General features: G+C 35.9%; 1 protein-coding gene across 1 annotated transcript; it reads right to left on the bottom strand.

Annotated features, from left to right (window-relative positions):
* Window positions 1-2,331: 2,331 nt before the first annotated feature.
* On the bottom strand, window positions 2,332-3,607 carry DCI1 (delta(3,5),delta(2,4)-dienoyl-CoA isomerase 1). The gene is made up of 2 exons (XM_079038000.1): window positions 2,896-3,607; window positions 2,332-2,749 (listed from the first exon to the last, which is right to left on the bottom strand). Exons 1-2 carry the CDS (start codon window positions 3,533-3,535, stop codon window positions 2,559-2,561), a joined length of 831 nt encoding a protein of 276 aa, XP_078894126.1. The 5' UTR covers window positions 3,536-3,607; the 3' UTR covers window positions 2,332-2,558.
* Between the last annotated feature and the right edge of the window lie 21,151 nt (window positions 3,608-24,758).

The following is a 24,758-nucleotide window of genomic DNA, read 5'->3' as shown; positions in this document are numbered from 1 at the left end:
CTACAAGTGACTGGAGATACTCCAAGTTCTTGAACATGCTCCAAGTGGATGAATATGCTCCAAGATGGTCCAAGTGACTTCCAAATAATCCAAGGTAGTAGATATGGTCCATGATGGTCCAAGTGATCAAGTTGATGAAGATGATCCAAGATGCCTCAAGATGATTAAGATGGATGAAGATGCTTTACGAGATGGTCTAAGAGCATGCAGTTGCTCCAAGTTGGATGAAGATGGTCCAAGTGATCAAGTTGGTGAAGTTACTCCAAAGTACTTCTAGTTGGTCCAAGTTAATGAAGTTGCTCCAAGAGAATCTAAGATACTCCAAGTTGAATGTAGTTGCTCCAAATTTGGTCCATGTACTTGAAGTTGCTCCATGTTGGTCCAAGTGCATGAAGTTGCTCCAAAATGCTTCCAATTGGTCCAAAATAGTTCACAAATGTCCTTTAAAGCTTTTGATCTTTTCCTTCTTCACTATATACTAGAATGCTCCATGATCAAGTAAGTGATATTCTCTATCTAACTTAGCTGCTTTACCTAGATTCTAAGGCATGATTTAAACAGAAAGTATGAAAATGCAAACACTAAATAAGCAATCTTTAAGGGTGATGTGTGTGCATGTGGATAGAGAATCTGATAAGGAAATAGTAAGATGTGGTGAAGTGTGTCCATATGGTAAAAATAATCATAAGGAAAGTTTAGACTCAGAAGGATGATGAATTTAGAAGCATTGTGGATTATCTTGCTATCACTTACAAATTTATCAAGCAACTAAATTTTGTGTATGATCCTTCACTTCGCATTATAAAGAATTTCCTTTGTTGATTAATTTTGAACTTATTAACATAACACAGAATAACCCAATTTGTACTCACCAATTATGTCTCACCGCAATGCATATATTTGAGTCTAAGGCCTAGTTACTTTCCAAACTCTAAATACTGACAATCCTCATAAACATTCCCCACTTATTTTGAACAACCTTCATTTTTAGCATTTCTACCACATATACCCTTTTATTTATCCTTTACTTTCAAAAGGTATCACCAAATTCCAGGTGACACGACTTTAAAAAGAAAATAATATATATATATATATATATATATATATATATATATATATATATATATATATATATATATATATATATATATAATAATTGACCTAAGAATATAACTATACTTTTTTTTTTGAACTTTTGAACTTTTTTTTTTGAATCTTTTCTAATAACTCTGACTTTAACAAAGTACACAAGCAAATAATTCTCAGTTTTATTTCGATTTGTACTTTAGTTCGTGACTTTCTAAGAAAGACATTGTAGTGCTCGGAATCATTTAGGTCACTAATGGAGTCCATGACTTTCTATGAAACCTTTTTAAACGATATTTCTTCTCATCCATCCAAGCTTTTATAATTAGGTGGATAGATATAAATATATCTCTGGGGGGAATACTCATAGAGTCTCAAAGGTCACAGATTGACTCCACTCTTGAACTATAACTTATTGAATATATAACTAGGCTCAAAGTACAGAAATTGAACAGATAAACTTGGAACTCACAATTTGGTATTGTATAATACGATTGCGACGCCTAAAGAAAGTCGTGTTCAGGCCATCTTAGGCCATCAAGCATGGTTATGATAACTCACAATTTGGTATTGAATAGTACGATTAGTGTATGAATAAGTAAACAACTTCACATAGTTTTATTAAAATAATAAAACTACAGTACAGTATTTCATAGTACAGCTGGTAGATCCAGGCATATACACTCACAGAATTTCATACAAGTACAATTATAGTTTACTAATTTCTTAATACAGAGAAACTTACATTTTCAGGAAACATTTCTTTTATGGTTTTATGGAGATTAAAACGATATCATAAACTTGGAACTCACAATTTGGTATTGTACAATACGATTGCGACGCCTAAAAAAAGTCGTGTTCTAGCCATCTTAGGTCATCAAGCATGGTTATGATAACTCACAATTTGGTATTGAACAGTACGATTAGTGTATGAATAAGTAAACAACTTCACATAGTTTTGATTAAAATAATAAAACTACAATACAGTATTTCACAGTACAGCTGGTGGATCCAGGCACATACACTCATAGAATTTCATACAAATACAATTATAGTTTACTAATTTCTTAATATAGAGAAACTTACATTTTCAGGTAACATTTCTTTTATGGTTTTATGGAGATTAAAACGATATCATATTATTTCAGAGTACAACAACATTTACACATTCAGGTCATAGGGTATTAAGACTACAAACACAGTTACAAAAGAGAATATAGGATGTTCTGGGAGAACATTCATACATTTTCAAGGACCAAATGACATATTTCAATTAGAAACAAGTTATGAACTTAATTGTTGACAACAAAAAAGAGTTAATAATATAAAAAGTCCGATTGCTGATGTATGCCAAACTACGAACTGCACAAGGATAAAGACACACTTTTATTTATTGAAGCAGGATTACTGTTAGTATGAATAAGGGATTCATAAAATTAGCTGTGACAACCAAAATATATCATGAGATTGATTCAGAGCTTGGAAAATGAAGGTTTCCTGTTTTGTAGGCTTGCTGCTGCAACCTCCTTTAGATCATCGGATAAAAGCATAGAAGAGTTCCAAGTCGCAACATAATCCAAGCCTTGGCTCAACGACATGTCTCTACTTCTTACTAACACTGCCTTGGTCCCAATCACAGCAAGTGGAGATTTTGCAGCAATTCCTGCCAATTATCACAACACAGATTTCAATCGACTAATTAGTTGTTTCAGACCACTAATGTCATTTCATTCTGAAATGATATCAACCATCTTGTAAAGATAACAACAACAACAACAACATGTGATAATTAGATGAATTTGAACTCACCGTCTGCAATTGCTCCAACACCTTCATCCATATCCGGTTTAGAACCAAAAACCTTGGAAACAAGTCCTAACACCTTCGCTTCTGAACCAGAAAAAGTCCGAGCGGTCAGAGCCAACTCCATCGCATTACCATACCCTACAATCGCTGGTAACCTCTGAAGCGATCCGAGATCTGCCGTGATTGCCAAATCCACCTCCTTCACCGAAAAGAACGCGTCCTCCGTGCAAAACCTCATATCACAGGCACTGATTATATCAACTCCTCCACCAATACAAGCACCTTGAACAGCGGCGATCACCGGCTTCCGGCACTTCTCGATCGCCGTGATGGCTTTTTGCATAAACTTTATTTCTCTGCGGGATTTTTCCCCGGAACGTCCACGATCTGAAGGACTCTGGAAATCTGCGCTAATCGAGGCTAGTGTTTTTAGATCAATCCCTGAGCAGAAGTGCTTGCCTTTCCCGGATAACACGATAACGGCAACATTAGGGTTGTTGTCGAGAGACGAGAGAGCATTTGGGAATTCTGTGAAGAATTCGCGTGAGAGTGCGTTACTATGGCGTGGCCTGTTAAGGTAGAGTTTGAAGACGGAGGATTTTGGGTTTTCCTGAACGATTTCAATGGTCGTGTATTTCGCCATTTTCGGCCGCCAGCATCCACAACTCAACACAATTTGTCAATTCAAAAACAATTTGAGATAAAATTGCGGTGAGAACGGGTTTCTATATATAGGTTCATCTAACCTATCTATCTATTTATTTGTTTAATAAATAGCTTAAATAAAATTAATTAAATAAAATAAAATAGAGAAATTGAATGATCTAACACATATAAATCATCTTTAAAAAAAATTATAATTTTTTAAAAAATGATCGGATTGTTTGGAAAAGAGCATTCCAATGCGATCTCCAAAATGTCACAGAAGTGTTCCGAATAATAATTTTCTTTTATTTTTGTTTTGTTTATTGCAAAAATTTTATTTTTGTTTTGTTTATTGCAAAAAATAACAATGCTTGAAATCTTTAGAACTAACAAAAGCTATAATTATATAAAGTTAAATATGTTTTAAATAATAATACTAAAAAATGGACCCGTATTTTTTTCTTCGTTCCCTAAAAACTCTTCATCAATCGCTTACAATATGATGTGGAACATTCTTCGGTTGAACCCTCTATCGTACATGATTTCTCCGCGATTAGCATCTCTGTTAGGGCCAAGATCATGAACACTATTAAGGATCATCGATCTTCAAGAACTCTCAAGATCCCGAACATATTTGATGATCCTAACCATTATCATTTATTTCCTAACATTTTTAACGGATATATTTCTAGTCTTTTTCTAACATGTGCAAAAATAGTCAACATAAAACTAATTCTTAACGAAGAAATGTTTACCAAACAGAAGACCAGAAAATACCAAGTCAATCCAACATGTTCATTTTTATTCTAGAGGATTGTTGAGTATTTGAGATATTGAAACTGATATGGCATATTTGGTTATTTAGGGAAGCCTTTTTAGGGTTAATCATTCTATGAATCCATACGGTGCCTTTACAGTAGAAGTTCTTAATCGAGCTCTGCTAAGGCATTGATTTTATATTAGGTATTTATTTTATATTTATGGTAGATATTTAGTGTTCCCTATAAATAATCATTAGGTTTACTTTTGGTATAAGCTTTTTACTAGATTAGGGTTTTCTCTGTGCGCTCATCTCATAATCAATACATGAAAAACCTTTATCAGATTTCTTGCATATTGTGGTGATTGATTCTTGATTGTTCATGATATTTCGCATTCGTCATCTCGAATTTATTCCTAACAAGGATCCCGAAAATATCAGACTTATGGCTACTTAGAATAGACTATAAATACACATGTACTTCGCACGCTATACACAATAAGAGCCACTACAATACTTGTACTCGTTTACATACTTCCATTTTTTGTAATACATATTTCAATCAATACAATTAAAAAAGGCAAGTAATCATTATCACCTCTTAAGGTTTTGTGTCAGAGATCCTAGCAAGGATCAAGGGTTTTTTTCCTTGTAAACCACTTGTGTAATTTTATTCTAATTTCAATAATCACTTCAACAGCAACACCACAACCCTTCCTTCACCTCGGTTGATATTCATTAGATTGATTTTTCGACCAAAACAAGTTGGCGCCCACCGTGGGGTCGTGGTGTTTATAATCCTCGAAAATCATCTCTTCACAACTAACGCTTTCTTTTTCCTATGTTCCCTCTGTTCCTATGAAAATCTTCCACCTCCTCCAATTTGACTCCCTGGTCAGAGGAAAACTTCTGATGTACCAAATACTAACACTCCTCCAGTTGTTCCAGGATCCCTGGGATCCTCCTGCGTCGGTCTCTAATAACAAACTCTTCTCCATGATGAAAACATTGACACAACAAGTGGCTCAGCAACAGGATGACAACATAACACTGCTTAAGGAAGTGGAAAGAATAAGGGTAGAGATTCGCAAATCTCAGGAGGCGACACCCTCAATCTTGCATCCAAGGATCCTTAATTTCAAAAACACGGGATCCCTAGGTAAACGCCTAGAATTGACAGGTCCAACATCCGTTGCTACCCAACAGGGAGAGCAATCCTAAGCATCCAAACTCCTGTGACCTATGCGATGGATTCTAGCCATATGAACATTCCTATGTGCACATGCAAACCCTAATGCTTGGATCTAGGTTTCTCTAATTGAACATACATTGAATCCAAGACTTCTAATGGCTAATATACAATAACTACAATATGAAATCAGAGATTAGAAGTTTACCTTGAATCACTTGCTTGATCTTGTTGTCCTTGAGGCTTTAGAGTCACAATTGTCACTCCTCTAATGGCTTACAAACACCAACTAGCAAGAAGATGATTTAGGAGAGAGGAGAGGGAATCAAATCGGCTAGGGTTTCTACTCAAAGCATAAGTCACGAATTCCCTTAGCCCTAGGGGTCTATTTATACTTGTAAGGCTCCTAGGGTTTTGATGGGTTTTAGTCATAAGACATCCTATGTGCTCATACAAACCCTAATGCTTGGATCTAGGTTTCTCTATTGTACATACTTTGAATCTAAGACTATAAACCCTAATTCTAGCATATGGAAATCGATATTAACATATAATTAGGTTTATGATATTACCTTGATTGTTATGTAGCAATAACAATCCCAATTCCTCCTTGAATTGACTTTGGAAGGCTTAGAGTCACAAGATATGGGATAATCCCTAAAATTTAGGATCTTATCTTGGGGAGGAGGCTAATTTCGAAAATCAAGGGATTAAAACAAACCCTAGATTTCGAAATTTAAGGGTTTAAGGAAAGGATTTGAAGATCTTATTCAAACTCTTGCAAATTAGGGTTTGCAAACCCTAATCTCGAAAAAAAACCTTAGCCTATTAGGGTTTATTGGCAATAAACCCTAATATGTCAAGTTCATACAATTGAATTTTTCATACATATCAAGCATCAATACAATAGAAACCAGTCTAGGCTCTGATACCACTGATGGGTTTTAGTCATAAGACATCCTATGTGCTCATACAAACCCTAATGCTTGGATCTAGGTTTCTCTATTGTACATGCTTTGAATCCAAGACTATAAACCCTAATTCTAGCATATGGAAATCGATATTAACATATAATTAGGTTTATGATATTACCTTGATTGTTATGTAGCAATAACAATCCCAATTCCTCCTTGAATTGACTTTGGAAGGCTTAGAGTCACAAGTGTCACTCCTCTAATGGCTTACAAACACCAAGAGCAAATGGAGAAGGTATAAAGAGAGAGGAGAGGTATAAGATTTCGTCCCTAAGAAGCCTTGGGAAGGTCTGGACGAAATCAAAAGCCAAAGGGGTGTTTATATAGGTGTAGAGATAGGGTTTCAGTCCTTATCCTTATCTAGTTGCTTGCTCACCAAGCAACCCATAAGATAAGCCTTGAATCCTTATCATGGTCGAATTCTAAGGCCTTATCACCTCAAATTCGTCCAACCTATCCTTAGGATAATCCTTACCTTATTTTGTAACTATCACATAATTACAATTCAGCCCCTCTAGTTTAATTAATTACATTTGATCACAAAATTAATTCTTAATTAATTATTGACCAATATTAATTAAACAAATATGATTTCTCCTTTAATATATTATTCTTATAACACATTAATAAATCATAATAACCTCTCTCTCTATTTATTTCTCCAATCAAGTTGCTTTGGAGAAGGCAACCCAAAAGGACCATGCACCATCGGGTCAAGTACATACCAAAATAATTATGGACTTAGACACTAATCCAACAGTCTCCCACTTGGATAAGTCTAATAACTATTATGCGTATGACTTCAGATCCTGATCTGCAATCGTAGCTTTCCAAAGCCGTTGTCAACTCTGATCCTATCAGATACGCATGTCCTTAGATAAGGGATCATATATTCCTCCATTCTAGATATCGTATGAGACATGATTTCTAATCATTCTCTTTGTACTATATCTCGATTCCCGATTTATGACGACTGACTAATTGAACAAATCAAATTAGCCCTAACCCGACCGAGCATTTACGTTTGTCATCACTAAACCATCGAGGGGCCCAAAGATATCACTTGTATCCTTCTTTGGATAAAAGGAACGGATAAACTTTGATACAATGCTTTCTTGCACTCACTTACCGAATTACACACAACAATATGTTTTATAACACCAAGTTACTAGTGCGTTTACATATTATCAATGTGCAACCGATTTGCAAGATACAACTCACACATCTCGGTTTCAAGAATATAAGATGTTATCGTCTCACCAATCACTCGTGATACAATTCATGGAGTGATCCAAGTGAGCGTGGGTTTAATCCAATGCTCAAATCACATTCATAAGCACTCATGAACGTTGCAGCAAACATTTGCTTATGTCTAATACACTTTTGACAATCCACACACCAATTCACGACAGTCTTCTTTCATATCTACTTCTAACATATGAACGACTGTGGCCCGTTCGAATAATTCGATTATTCTTAATAAACTCAATTATTCTGGAAGTCAAAACATGCAAATGTGAAACACAAGAATAATACTAATCCCATATGGCCTCAAACCTTTGAGTATAAATAAAACGCCTTTTATTTATCACCATATTGATTACTCATTATTTGTCTTTTCGGGTAATCAACTTCTTACTTGAATTACAACACTTGTCCCATGCTCCTAGCATGCACACTTACTTTGTGAAATAGATCACATTGAACACATTTCCAATCATTCTCATTTCACAACTCCAAATCCTTTTCATAAGTGAAAGAATATCAAATTCTTGCTACTTGTAGAATATGCTAGATTCTAACATTTTATGCAATGATCCTTTTGTGATTTCACTGCACCAAAGTCACAAAGACTATTGCCAATGATATTACAAAGTCCACTATCGGACATTGTTACAAGACGATTCCTTATACAGTTAAAGTTTTCTGCCAATGATATTACATTCCTTTGAACATCCTTTTGCATAAAAGTTTCTAATCTAGACATAGATTTTCAATATTCAATTCCCAATATGGACATGCTTCCATAATTTCCATATGACAATTCATTCTTAATAGAATCTTTTCTATTCATAATAATGTCGATATGGTCCATCCAATACCATGCTTCCAACTACTCACAAGCGACCAATCCTCGTCAAACTTTGGATTGTCCTTTGATAGTTGTTTAATTATTTTAGTCAAAACCAATTCTAGTCTCTTTTCCCTCTAAATGCGCTCGACATTTGGAAAATTTTAGAATGGTCAAACATTAAAGCATTTGCAATCGATCCTATACCCGAAGCGTATGGGACACGACACATAATGTTTTATTTGCTATGTTCTCAAAATTCGAATTGTGAAGAGGAATGTCATAATCATAATCGAAATTTTAAGAACACACTATGTACCCTTTACTAAATTTATTAACATTTCTCAACCTAAGCCTTTAGATTTGAAATGAAGCATAATATTCTCTCCCTTAATTATAGCAAAACAACTATTCCATCCTTACAACTTTGCAAAGAATGACTCTTGTTTTTTATAATTAATATTGCCAACTTGCAATACTTTCCTTAATAATCATACAATCATAACATTTATGCTCCCACTATCATGATGATTATTATAAAACATAACACCTATGCTCCCACTAGCTTCGACATGTATTCATAAACATCTTAACTTTCAGAAAAACAATGCTTATTGAATTTCTTAAGTTCATGTTTCTCATACTTAGTGCTTTGATAATCTTTTATCAAGGCTTCTTGAACTTATACACCTTTGCCTTCGATAGTTCATATGTGTGTCTAAACACTTAAGACTAATTGCCAAACCTCACAATTCAAATTATGGAAAGGGATACCATAACCATAATCGAATTCGAGAATGCAATTTTACAATCACTATCTTCTTAAATCTTTGTTAGTGAAAGCATTTCCTCACAATCATTTTCATGAAGGAGGAAATCTTATGACACTTAGATTTAAACGGTGTATTTGTTCCTATCCATGTGAATTTGTTAAAACCAAAGTTTACGACAAATTCAAACTCATATGGATCGGACTTTCTTGATCTCGATTTCTTGCCTTTATGGTAGCACAGCTGCCCACCATGTCTTCCAAGTAGTTAAGCAGCTCACCTTTTCTTATCAATGTACTTTCCATTGATCAAGGTCCTTGCCTTTTATGCATTCAAATGAGAACTCATAGGACTCACATGCATAATTAACTCGATTGGAACGGCATAGAAACAAAATAATGTCAACACGATAGGTTGTAAACCTCAACTCGTGTGCTAGTGATGATTGATAAGGTTTATTTGATTTGTTCTTGAAACCTTTCAAGACCATTAAGACTCCCACTGACTCCTTGACATATAAGATTCTCTTGTCAAAACATTTCTTGACAAACAAATATTCAAGAGTGAGTGTAGCTTTTATCAAAACTCTTCATAATTGGTCCTAGTTGGTCTTTGTCTTATCCAAGACATCACAACTTTCCAAATTTGATGAATGTTACAAACCTTTTTAATACTTTTCACTCAATGTCACAATCTTAACTTTAAGACTTGTTATTGGAACGAAGTATGATTGACTTCTTGATTTAACCATTTCTTCAATTCTTGATTCCTCTTCTTAAACATACAATTGTACTAAGACTTACTTAGAGGATCAACTGAGATATGGTTCTTAATCATTAAGACCTATCATAAAGCATAAAAGCTACTCTCCCTTCTTCTTAGAATGGAGAAACTTTTATCTTTCTGCCTACTTGATTCTTCTTATTCGTTCTGCTATTGGTTTAAACTTTTTTAATCAATTCATAATTACACTTAATCTTGTAAGTATAATCATGTCGAATATCATTGTTACTCTTATGGTGGACTTGATCAACACGCAACTTTGTGTATTCGATCTCCAAGTCCTTCACTTGATACTTTGTCAACGAATTAGTCTAATTTCCAAATATGAAATTTCTCGTTCATCATACAACCAAGTTGCGTGATTCCAAATTTCTGTCCAATTGAAACTTGGGCGATGAGAAACTCTCCCTATTTGTTAAATTTTCGACATTTCCATAACTAAGAATCAAATCCATTATTGCTAATAATAGAAACATCCAAACATCAATTTTTCATATACGCCATTGCAAGGATAAATAAATAATATCAAATTTTATTTTATTGCGGAAAAAATTTTGTCCTTACAATGCACTTCATTGAAAAAACATGCTAATACATCTTTCTTAGCAATCTAATTTTAACTCTAAGTAGTAGCTCAAGAATCTAATCTTCGAGAAATGCGATCGAAATCCATTCCTTCACGGTTAGATTTTGCTCACTTCTTCCCTTAAGTTTCCTTTCTTTTCTTCGACCCTACAAAACATCAATTGTAATCTTATCACATTATGTATTAAGAATCTAGAATAGAAGCTTAAAAGAGATAGTCAATGGATTTTACCTAAAGCAAAGCCATACGTTTTGACTCTCCCATCTCTTAGATCTCTTAGGTAAATAGGGCAACTTCGTCTCCAATGCCCCTTCTCTTGGCAATAAAAGCAAATTAACTCTCTTAGAATAGGACATGGAACTACTTCAGACATTGCCTTTCTCTTATGATCGGACTTTTCGATCATAGCATGTCTTTCGTTGCCATTGTCTATATCCATGAAGGTAGATTCACCAATCAACTTTGCTTTTATATTGCGCCAAACCATTGTTGATTCAGCAACAATAAGCATATAGGTGAGATCTATAAGGGTCACGTCGTAGTTCATCATATAGTACTCTCTTACGAACTCACTATATGAGTTAGGAAGTGACTCAAGAACCCAATCAACAGCTATTTCCTCATAGACAATGGATCCCAACATTCTTAACCTGTCAATGTGTGACTTCATCCCTATGACGTGTGCACACACCGACTTTCCTTCTTTATGTTTACTTGCCAAAAGGGCTTGAGTGATCTTGAACTTTTCAAGCCTTTGAAATTGTGGGTTAGGGAGAATGATTGGAGGAGGAGGAGGAAGTGAAGTATGATCTCTTGTTCCTCGATCGAATCATGGAATATCATCTTCATGTGGAATGCTTGTTCCACGGGATTTGAGAAGACCATAGTTGTCAAACTTTGACATCTACAATACGGGAGAAAACGAATTCAAGTTAGTTGATTGAATGAGTCCTTAGCAAATCACCCAAATGAGATACTAAGGCTAGGACCCAACACAATATTCTACAACTTGGGAGAGGGATGCCGTAACCCTAATATTTGAAGGTAAGTGAATGACGATTCACTAATTTCCACCACGAAAAACGAAAAAGAATTTAAGTTTTAAATCTATGAAAACTCCTAGATCCTTTGAGATTCATTGAACTTTCAATGGCATGTTTAAATCTCGATATGCCCCTCTTGTTTGTGACTGGGATACCGAGGATCACAAAACGGGTGTGAATAACCATGCAAACTTACATGGTGCCCTCACATGTTACAGTCACCTATTCGATGTGCCGGTAAACCACACACGCTCCACCGAACTATGACAAACATTGAGTCACCCTTTGCTACCTTTGCTTAGAACCATTTAGTGTGCCGGTAAACCACACACGCTCCACTAACGTCTTCGCAAGGGCACAAAGTGTAATTTCATGGAATTGCATCAATTCACTTTTGCCTAAGTAACTAAGATTGGGAATTTTATGAAAACATTTAGTTACTTTAGTAATTCATTATACTTATAATGGAAGGTTTTTGTCCCATCCTACCCGTTCGGCTAACGAACCTCCACTAGTCAAGAGTGCGGTGGGTAAGAGTGGATACCTATTCAATCGCCATATTATAGGCAATTTCCTTAAACACCCCTTATAGACTAGCTTCGTGAATGAGGCCTACTAACGGTAAGACCGACTTTTACTCATACATATATATATAGTGTTAGACTTTTAATGTTATATATAGTATAGGGTGTATTTTACACTTTTAAAATATTAGGTGGTCAAATTTAACAATTATACTTTTAATTCAATTAAATTTTAAACCAAAAACTTTATGGATTTATTAAACCTCTTTTAATTATACACCTTAATTAATTAATAAAACCATAAGGGTGTGATTTGAACTTTTTCAAAACTATAATAAGGTTTTAGAATTTAACATTCCTAATTAAACTTTTAATCAACTTTTAAATTCCAAAACTTGAGGGAAAGTTTTGAAACTTTTCAAAACAATTTAGTTTTAATCTTTCTTAAAAAATTTCAAATTTATGACATTTAAATTAAAAAAATTAAATATTAAAACTCTTGATTTAATAATTATCTTGAATTAGACTATTAATTTAATTATTAAATCATAAGGGATTATCTAAATCATGAGGATAATTACCATTTATACATTTAAGATATCCTAATCCCTTAAATATCTCTATAGATTTCGAAAATAAGGATAGGATAATGCAAAATCTATAATTACCATATTTAACAATTAGAGGATAATTACAAGATATAGGATAATCCAAATCCCTAAAATTTAGGATCTTATCTTGGGGAGGAGGCTAATTTCGAAAATCAAGGGATTAAAACAAACCCTAGATTTCGAAATTTAAGGGTTTAAGGAAAGGATTTGAAGATCTTATTCAAACTCTTGCAAATTAGGGTTTGCAAACCCTAATCTCGAAAAAAAACCTTAGCCTATTAGGGTTTATTGGCAATAAACCCTAATATGTCAAGTTCATACAATTGAATTTTTCATACATATCAAGCATCAATACAATAGAAACCAGTCTAGGCTCTGATACCACTGATGGGTTTTAGTCATAAGACATCCTATGTGCTCATACAAACCCTAATGCTTGGATCTAGGTTTCTTTATTGTACATGCTTTGAATCCAAGACTATAAACCCTAATTCTAGCATATGGAAATCGATATTAACATATAATTAGGTTTATGATATTACCTTGATTGTTATGTAGCAATAACAATCCCAATTCCTCCTTGAATTGACTTTGGAAGGCTTAGAGTCACAAGTGTCACTCCTCTAATGGCTTACAAACACCAAGAGCAAATGGAGAAGGTATAAAGAGAGAGGAGAGGTATAAGATTTCGTCCCTAAGAAGCCTTGGGAAGGTCTGGACGAAATCAAGAGCCAAAGGGGTGTTTATATAGGTGTAGAGATAGGGTTTCAGTCCTTATCCTTATCTAGTTGCTTGCTCACCAAGCAACCCATAAGATAAGCCTTGAATCCTTATCATGGTCGAATTCTAAGGCCTTATCACCTCAAATTCGTCCAACCTATCCTTAGGATAATCCTTACCTTATTTTGTAACTATCACATAATTACAATTCAGCCCCTCTAGTTTAATTAATTACATTTGATCACAAAATTAATTCTTAATTAATTATTGACCAATATTAATTAAACAAATATGATTTCTCCTTTAATATATTATTCTTATAACACATTAATAAATCATAATAACCTCTCTCTCTATTTATTTCTCCAATCAAGTTGCTTTGGAGAAGGCAACCCAAAAGGACCATGCACCATCGGGTCAAGTACATACCAAAATAGTTATGGACTTAGACACTAATCCAACAGTCTCCCACTTGGATAAGTCTAATAACTATTATGCGTATGACTTCAGATCCTGATCTGCAATCGTAGCTTTCCAAAGCCGCTATCAACTCTGATCCTATCAGATACGCGTGTCCTTAGATAAGGGATCATATATTCCTCCATTCTAGATATTCCTCCACTTGGATAAGTCTAATAACTATTATGTGTATGACTTCAGATCCTGATCTGCAATCGTAGCTTTCCAAAGCCGCTGTCAACTCTAATCAATCTTGTTCTTTCGATAAGGGATCGTACAGTCCTCTGTTTAGATATCATGCTGACAATTCTATGGAACTAATTTGTCTAGCATTTGGTTTCTCGATCTCCGATTTATTTGACATAGAACTTAATCGAACACATCAATTCAGTTCTGACCGGGCCCGGCACATAAGTCAAATCAAATCATCGAGCGGCCGAGATATCGCTTTTACCTTCTTAGGATAAAAGTAACAGATAAACTTCGACTTATATGCATTTACTTATTCATTAATCAACTATACACAACAATGCGTTTTATAACATCAAGTTACTGACGTGGTTTCGCATTATCAATGTACAACCAATTAACAAATAACAAACCATATATCTTGGTTTTAAGACCATATGATATTATCGTCTTGCGATCACCCTTTTATCACATTCCATAAGGTGATTCCAGCAAGCACGGGTTTGTTCCAATGCTCAAAACTAGTTCATAAGCACTCATGAACGTTGCAGCAAACTTTTGCTATGTCTAATTCCATTTAGACAATCTACACACCAATTCATGACAATCTTCATTCATACCTACTTCCAACATATGAACGATTGTGGACAATTTGAACAATTCGATTATTCTTAATAAACTCAATTATTCTGGAAGTCAAAACATGCAAAAAATGAAACAATAGTTAAACAATTAACATAAGATAGTAACATTACTCATAAATAATACTCCTTTATTTAATCATCAAATGTTAATTACATTTATCTATTACATTTTTCTACTACTATCTAATCTATACTAATATCATCCTTTAGCCCAATACTCATAGTATGCTGCAAGTGCTTAACCCTACTCAGTCCCTTCGTAAGCGGATCTGCTGGGTTATCTTCTGATGATATCCTCTTCACCATGAGTTGTCCTTCTTCTAAACGATGTCTAATAAAGTGATATTTTTTGTCGATATGTCGAGATCTACCATGATCCCTCGGTTCCTTGGTCAAGGCAACCGCTCCTTCATTATCACAGAAAATCTCCATGGGCTCCTTTATGGCAGGTACAACTCCAAGATAACCGATGAAGTTCTTTAACCATATTGCCTCCTTCGACGCTTCGCTCGCTGCAATGTACTCTGATTCGCACGTTGAATCAGCTACGGTTTCCTGCTTGGAACTTTTCCAAGTCACTGCTCCTCCATTCAGGGTAAAGACCCAGCCCGACTGCGAACGGTAGTTGTTCCTGTCGGTCTGAAAGCTGGCGTCACTATACCCTCTCACCTTCAAGTCATCACTCCCTCCGAGGACTAAGAACCATTCCTTCGTCCTCCGAAGGTACTTAAGGATATTCTTAACCGCAATCCAATGGGCTCTGCCAGGGTTCCCTTGATATCTACTAACCATGCTCAAAGCAAAGGCTACATCAGGGCGAGTACAAGTCATAGCATACATGATTGAGCCAACTGCGGAAGCGTGTGGTACTCAGCTCATTTCTGCTATTTCAGCTTCGGTACTCGGACTTTGAGTCTTACTCAATTTGGCATTACTTTGTATCGGTAATTCTCCCTTCTTCGAGTTTTCCATACTAAAACGTTTTAGTACCTTATCCAAGTAAGTGTTCTGACTAAGTCCTATTAGTCTCTTACTTCGTTCTCTCACTATCCTTATTCCCAAAATGTAGGAAGCCTCTCCGAGGTCCTTCATAGCGAAGCACTTCCTAAGCCAGGACTTAAATTCCTGCAGAGTCGGGACGTCGTTTCCTATGAGTAGTATGTCATCGACGTACAGAACGAGGAAGCTTACTGTACTCCCACTGGCTTTGACATATACACACGATTCATCTTCGCTTCGTACAAATCCAAGCTCTTTGAATTTCTCATCGAAGCAAAGATTCCATCTGCGAAACGCTTGCTTAAGTCCATAAATGGACTTCTCAAGCTTACACACTCTATTCGGATGCTTCGGATCAAAAAATGTCACACCCCCGAACCAGACGGTGGAAACGTCCGAGGGCTGTCGTGACTTAATTGAATACCACAACATTGAATATAAATGAAACATAACATTGTTCATCACCATGCATTAATATAATACAACCGATAAAGTTTACACTGAGTACATTGTTTAGTATTACATTCCCAAAATAAATTGTTTGATCGTAGATAACAAACTGCAATCCGTCACTGAATACAAATTTTCTTCGGCTTACTTGTTACCTGAGAATACAAGTATTTTGAAAAACGTCAACATATGAAATGTTGGTGAGTTCATAAGCGGTATTTGAAAATCAACGTTTTGTATTGTTTGAAAACCACCAGAAAATCCGATATTTTCTGGAATGAGTTTCTGAAAAGGTTTGTGAAGATCCATAAGTATGCTTGTTTGTTTCTATAGTTGTAAAAACAATTGTTCATAAAACTTGTGTACATTTCGAAACTGTATGTATTGAAAATCCCTAGGAAAACCCGATGTTTTCCTAACACTTTGAATTCCATGTAGTTGAAAATAAAACCATTGCAGCATGTGAAGTCATTAATTCCAGGCGACGTCGGATTATTTTTGCGCATGATTAATTGCTATAAACATGCGTTACTCAAACGACCAGTTTATAACTTTACTAACGATTCCCGTAGGCGTCGTCCGTACTAATCACGTTATCCAACCGCCCTAACTTCATGTAGTCCCACATCCGAAGAGAAAGAGGGCACGAAGACCTCGTTAACTCTATTAGCCGGTTGGGGATAAAATGAGTACGAAGGGCCCTTGGCCCACTCGCATGTGAATAACCGACTTTACTAGCAGTACCAAAGGACCCTTGGGGACCAATAGTAAAATGCCATTGAAAGTCCTTTTACGCTGTGTTGGTTCATGTAAGACCCAACAACTCGTAAGGTTGGAGTCTTCGGGCCTTAAGATCAGGTCATTGGGCTAGCTAGGCCCAACAAACAAGATTTTACACTTTGGGGCCCAAAGATGGTGCGTCGACGTCTGTGCACTCTCACGTGTGTATTGAATTCCCAAACGTTACTTGTATGATTCGAGTTATCGTCGTGTTAGTAGTTCGAGTTGTTATTGATTCGAGACCGAATCAATTCGTTTAACAACGATTTTTGGTATTGTTGTGTATTGTATTACGTCGGTAGTCGTAGTGTCAGTGTTTGATCACAACGGATGTATTGAATTAACATTTCAACTTTTCTGTTACAGCCCCTCTTTTTGTTGTGAATTTACTTTTTCAACCCTTTATAAAAAAAATTACCGATTTGGTCCTTAAACCATTTTTCTTGACATTTTAAACCCCAAAACTCATTGAATTTGATATTTTCAGCATATTTTTAGTTGAAAACAGTTTGAGTCCCTGAAAATTCAGTTTTCTCGGTTATAACCCCTCTTTTTCGCAGATTTTACATTTTTGGCCCAAATTGGAAAAGTTTTGCAACTTTGATCCTTTTTAAATTTGAAAAGCATTTTAAACCTTAGAAAAGGACTTGGAACACTAATAGTCCACTGTTTTACAGAAAAACACAGTTTTGGCCCTTCAAAACAGAAAATTTCGCATATTGGGCCCTATTGGGCCGAAATTGCCATTTTTAGCCCATTAAGCTTGAAATTTATATTTTTAATCCTCCATATGAATATATTTCCAGAAAAGATTTTATTAAAACTTTTTTGACACTCCTCATCCATCAGAATTCGTGATATGTCATTTTGGGCCCTTTAACTTTATATTTTTAACATTTTATGTCCAAAAATTGAGTTTTTAGCCCAAAGAAAATGTTATTAAGCCATTTAGCTATTTTTCTTGGAACACTTTGTAAGTAGAAATATATTTGATGCTAATATCATTTAACATAAAGTATATCTCGATTTTTAGGGGTTTATGGCTAGATCCAACATTATATACACACAAAATCACACATATAAGCATAGAAATCATACAAGGCATACAAAACACATATAGATCTACACTTTCACTTGTATTCCCCCCCCCCCCCCCCCCACAAAACTCATAAAAATAGAAAATAGGGGGTATGAAGCTCACCTTGCTTGAAGTTTTCGGTTTTTGATGAAGATGTGAAGAGGTTTTTGGTCCTAGCAAGTTTCTTGAGGAGCTTTACAACTTAGATGGCTCTAAGATGCATGATTCACGAAATGGAAAGGGTTAGGAGGAGATTTTGAAGAAACTAAGAAGCTAAACCATGGATATAAGTAAAAACTTACCTAAAATGATGATTAACTTGAAAAATCCTCTTGAAAGCTTCCTAAATTTCGAGATTTTTGAGTGGAGAGGGAGGAGGTGTTCTTGAGTATACTAGAGAGAGTTTGAGAGATATTTGTGTATGTGTGTGTGTGTTTCGGCCGAAAGTGAGAGAGAGGAGAAGAAGAAGTGATCTTTGAAGTGATATGCTCCTAGAAGTATGAGAGATGCATGGAAACATGTTGGATATAAGTGAGGTGGCATGCAATTAGTCAACACTTCTCCATTTCTTCTTGGACTTGGGCCTTGGGCCGAGAATGTGGAAGGAAAAAGGAAAATTTGGGCTTTTTGCCTCTAGGCCCATTATTAGAGTTAGTTTAGGTGATTATTGGCCCTTTGAAATAAATTGTGATTTTTAGGCTTTATTAAGCTAGATTAGGTTAAATCATGGATCAAAGCTTGTAATTTATTTCATTCTAGGTCCAATATGGCCCAAAATATTGAAATAAATAAATGTGGGTCCAATTAGAGCCCAATTAAGGGTTCTAAGCCCATGATAGTCAAATTGGAAGCTTATTGGTCCATTTGGGTCCAATAAGGAAGTCCTAGTCCAAAATGGACCTAAACAAGAACTTCTAGGGTTTCCAATTGTTTGATGACTATTTGTAGTGCTTGTATAATGTATTTGATTGAAGTTTTTGATGTCATAATAATAGGTATCACACATGCTCTTCAAGTTTTTTTTTTTTGATTCAACATTTCACTTAAGTATAGTTATTACAAGACACAAAATTTCAGATTGTGACAAAAAAACCCTCTAGCTGAGCCATGTAAACATCCTCAGCCAACTTCCCATTAAGGAAAGCGGTTTTGACATCCATTTGCCAAATCTCATAATCATGAAATGCGGCAATAGCTAGCATCACTCTAATAGACTTAATCTTCGCAACTGGTGAGAAGGTCTCATCATAGTCAACTCCGGGAGTTTGAGTAAAGCCCTTCGCAACCAATCGCGCCTTATATGTGTGTACGTTTCCATCCACGTCGGTCTTCTTCTTGAAGATCCATTTGCACCCGACGGTCTTACGTCCGGGCACATTATCAACCAAATTCCAAACTTGGTTGTCATACATGGACTGGATCTCGCTTTCCATCGCCTCTTTCCATTTCGCAGACTCCGGGCCTGCCATGGCTTCCTTATAGCTATTAGGTTCATCTAGATTTATTAGTGTACCATCACTAATATACGTATCCCCTTTGGTAGTAATATGAAAAACATAAAATTGGGGTTGAACTCTAACTCTTTCAGAACGTCTAAGAGGTAAGGACTTGTCAATTGGTTCAACTGGAGTTTCCTCCTCGGGTTGAGTGCCAGCGGTAGAGGTTCCTTCATCTATCGATTCTTGAATCTATTCAAGCTCGATTTGCCTCCCACTGTCCCCTTGGCTTATGAGTTCTCGCTCTCGGAAAACTCCTCTCCTCGCAACAAAGACAACATTGTCCTTCGGTCTATAGAAGAGATATCCAAAGGATTTCTGTGGGTAGCCGATGAAAATACATCGCTCACTACGAGGTTCAAGCTTGTCGTGAGTATCTTGTCTTACGAAAGCCTCGCAACCCCAAACCTTGATATGTGCCAACGAGGGAGCTTTCCCTGTCCACATCTCGTGAGGTGTTTTGGCAACCTTCTTAGTAGGGACTCGGTTAAGGATATGGGCGGCAGTCTCTAAGGCATACCCCCAAAAAGAGATAGGTAGTGAAGCACGACTCATCATAAAGCGAACCATGTCTAACAAGGTTCGATTACACCTTTCTGCCACACCATTCAACTGCGGTGTCCTAGGTGGCGTCAATTGTGAAACTATTCCACACTCCTTGAGATAATCGTGGAATTCAAGACTTAGGTACTCTCCTCCTCAATTTGATCAAAGCATCTTGATTTTCCTGCCCAATTGATTCTCCACTTCATTCTTGAATTCTTTGAACTTTTCAAATGTTTCTAACTTTTGCTTGATTAAGTAGATATACCCATATCTACTATAGTCATCGGTAAAAGTCACATAGAAGCGGTTCCCATACTTCGTGGTTGATCTAAACGGTCCATATACATCGGTATGTATTAGGTCCAATAGACTTTCACCCCTTTCACACGTACTTGTAAAGGGTGACTTAGTCATCTTTCCAAGAAAACAAGACTCACATGTGTCATCTTCCCTAAGGTCGAATGAATCCAACACTCCATCCTTTTGGAGTTGGGCTATGCGCTTCTTGTTGACATGTCCAAGACGACAATTCCACGAGGATGCTCTATCCATACCATTGGAAGAATCCATGCATAAAACATCATTTCCTAATTTATCTACAATCATAACAGTTTCATAAATTCCATTACATGGTATTGCTTCAAAATATAAGACACCATTTAGATAAGAAAGAATAGAACCATTCTCATTACTAAAAGAAAATCTAAAACCTTGTCTAAACAAACCATGAAAAGAAATGATGTTTCTAGCCATTTCTGGCGAATAGCAACAATTGTTCAAATCTAAAGATAAACCATTCCTAAGAACTAGAGAATACACTCCAATCTTGGTCACAGGTGATGATCTTCTGTTCCCCATGATTAGATTTATTCTTCCATGCTCCACATCCCTATTTCTTCTTAGTCCCTGCAAATCAGAACAAATGTGGTAACCACAACCGGTATCAAGGAACCAAGAAATAGAATGAGATGAGTCATTAGATTTAATTGTATATATACCTACGAAAGATGGCTTGATCTTTCCTTCCCTGATGGCTTGTAGGTAGTCTGGGCAGCTTCTCCTCCAATGCCCTATTTTATGGCAATGATGGCACTCTGCCTCCTTAGGGTTAGGACAACGTTTAGCAGGATCAACTTTCGTCCCACTAGAAGAGGAACCATCTAAGGACTTTCCCTTGCGGTGGCTCTTAGACGGAGCCTTCCTCCTCTTACCTCTTGCTTGCCCAATGGCCAAAACAGGAGCAGTGGGTGGATTGGGAGTGGGTGCAACAGACTTGTCCTTGAGGTTGCTTTCAGCAACCCTAAGGAGACCTTGGAGATTACTTAGGGTGACCTCTTCTTTGTTCATGTGGTAGGTCATCCTAAATTGATTGTAACACGGAGGCAAAGAGTGAAGCACCATGTCAATCTCCAAGTCTTCCCCAAAGTCAACATTCAACTTGCGAAGACGGTCGACATACCTTTGCATCTTTTGCAGGTGCACGGTAAGAAATTCTCCATGACCCATTTTGGCGGAAATCATGTTAGTGAAAATCTCATAATGCTCTTGCCTCGCGTTTTGGTGGTATCTCTCCAACAAGTCTTGGTGCATTTCGTACGGATACATGTCCTCATAGGACTTTTGGAATTCGGCATTCATGGTGGCTATCATGATACAATGTACCTTCGTTGCATCACGTTCATGAGTCTCAAAAGCAGTCATTTCAGCCGGAGTAGCGATTTCTGGGTTGATTTTCTCAAGCTTCTCATCTAGGACATACTCCTTGTCCTCATAGCGAGCAATTATGCGAATGTATCTTATCCATTCGCTAAAGTCCGTTCCATCGAAAGTCACCTTTTGACAAAGGTTCATCAATGTGAATGAACTAGCAGCAGCGTTGTTTGCGTTCGACATCTACAAATAGAAAAGACAAAGATAGATTAGAATAGGAATCCCTAATTATCACCCAATAAGAAAAATTAGGGCTAGGATCCAACAACAATATTTACATATTAGAAAAGGGATACCGTAATCTAACATGCAAACAATTTGAAGGTAAGTGAATGACGATTCACTAATTCTCCATCACGAAAACATAACTTTAAGTTCTAAATGTATTGAGAATTCCTAGGGTTTGATGAGATTCATTGAAACTTTTCAATGGCATGTTTAAATCTCGATATGCCCCTCTCGTTTGTGACTGGGATACCGAGGATCACAAAGTGGGTGTGAATTACCATGCAAATTCACATGGTGCCTTCATTGTAACGATCACCTATTCGATGTGCCGGTAAACCACACACGCTCCATCGAACTATGATAAACAATGAATCACCCTTTGCCACCTTTGCTTAGAACCAATTAGTGTGCCGGTAAACCACACACACTCCACTAACTTCTTAGCAAGGATGCAAAGTGTAATTTCATGGGATTGCATCAATTCACTTTTCCTAAAGTAACTAAGATTGGGAAATTTTGAAAAACATGTAGTTACTTTGTATTTCATATTATACTTTTAATGAAGATATGAGGTTGCCCCATCCTACCCGTTCGGCTAACGACCCTCCACCGATCAAGCAAGCGGTGGGTGTGAGTGTATTAACGGTAAGACTAGCATTTTAATTATAGGCAGCAGCCTATAATTAAGCGCCATTTTATAGGCAGCAGCCTTATACCCACCTTATAGACCGGCTTCGTGAATGAGGCCTACTAACGGTAAGACTAGCATTTTAATTATACATACATATATATATATATATATATATATATATATATATATATATATATATTAATCTTGTAATATTACATTAGTATAGGGTTGAATTTTCAACTTGAAAAAATTCTAGGGTTTGAAATTTAAATTGTCTAAATTAAACTTTTAATTACAAAACATAAATTTCAAAACTTGAGGGCAAGTTTTAAATCTTTTCAAACATGGGGATCAAATAACAAATAATCTAAATTAACAATTAATCACATAATTATCCATATTTGATTTATTTAATGATTTCTTGCAAAACAATTTACCAATTAAATTAAAATAATTAATCAATTATCACATAAGGAAATAAATATTTTATTAATTGATAAATATCTTCAATTAGGTCAAGAATATACTCATATATATCATAAAATCGGATTTATATTGATCTAATATGATTAAGGCAAGTACCTCAAAGATAAACAGCAAGAAATCCCAAAGTTTCCTTTTTCTGACACTCGAACTCGCCGAGTACCCAGATGGACTCGCCGAGTTAAGCCTACTCGCCGAGTACCACCATGGGACTCGCCGAGTTCATCAGGCAGAGGACAAAAAAACGATTTTTTAAGCAACAAACAAGCAATCAATGCATCAATTCAATAGAAACCAATCTAGGCGCTGATACCACTGATGGATTCTAGCCATATGAACATTCCTATGTGCACATGCAAACCCTAATGATTGGATCTAGGTTTCTCTAATTGAACATACATTGAATCCAAGACTTCTAATGGCTAATATACAATAGCAACAATATGAAATCAAAGATTAGAAGTTTACCTTGAATCACTTGCTTGATCTTGTTGTCCTTGAGGCTTTAGAGTCACAATTGTCACTCCTCTAATGGCTTACAAACACCAACTAGCAAGAAGATGATTTAGGATAAAGGAGAGGGAATCAAATCGGCCAGGGTTTCTACTCAAAGCATAAGTCATGAATTCCCTTAGCCCTAGGGGTCTATTTATACTTGTAAGGCTCCTAGGGTTTCACCCTTAAACCCTAATTGGATAACTTAAGCCCTAAGCAATCCAATTCCTTTCCATGATAAGCCTTGGACGATTTTATGGCTATCCTTAGCCCTAGAAATCGTCCACTCCTTATCCATAAAGGATATATAGCCCAAAGTGCAACTATCAAACAATTGACAGTTTATACCCTTTTATTTAATTAATCTCTTTAAGTCACCAAATTAATTCCTAATTAATTTATGACTTATATTAATCAAATAACAATATTATTATTCTATTATATTATTATTATAATATAATATTCCTTCTCTCATTATAAATCATCCTGTCAAGTTGCTATGGTGAAGGCAACCCAAAAGGACCATGCTTAACCGGGTCAAATACTTGCCTAATATAGTTGCAGCCTTAGACACTATTCCAACATTAACCGGGTCAAATACTTGCCTAATATAGTTTCAGCCTTAGACACTATTCCAACACCATGATCTTGACGAGACCTTCAATACCCCTAATAAAAGAAATTTTGGTAATTTCCTTAACAATAACACTATTAATGCTAACTATACGGATCTTGATGCCGGAATAAGTCTAATTATTATTTAATTAATATTTAATCAAAAAATAATTTTGAATTAATTTTGGGATTAAAGAAATTAATTAAAAGTATAGGGGCTCTTTTGCAAATCGTTGATAGTTGTGAAACTGGGCTCTTGGACCCCTTGGATAGGAGTGGATGAAAATTATAGGGTAACCCTATAAGTTTTTGTAACGCCTGTGTTTCCGGACTTGCCATTTTTAGCAATGTAATAGTCTAGGTTAACCTTTGTAAACCCGTTTTGAA

This window comes from Lactuca serriola, chromosome 4 (genome assembly GCF_051521515.1).
Source record: "Lactuca serriola cultivar US96UC23 chromosome 4, Lser_US96UC23_V15, whole genome shotgun sequence".
NCBI lineage: Eukaryota > Viridiplantae > Streptophyta > Magnoliopsida > Asterales > Asteraceae > Lactuca > Lactuca serriola.
Note: the sequence above shows the minus strand (reverse complement) of the source record. Positions and strands in the feature narration are given on the sequence as shown.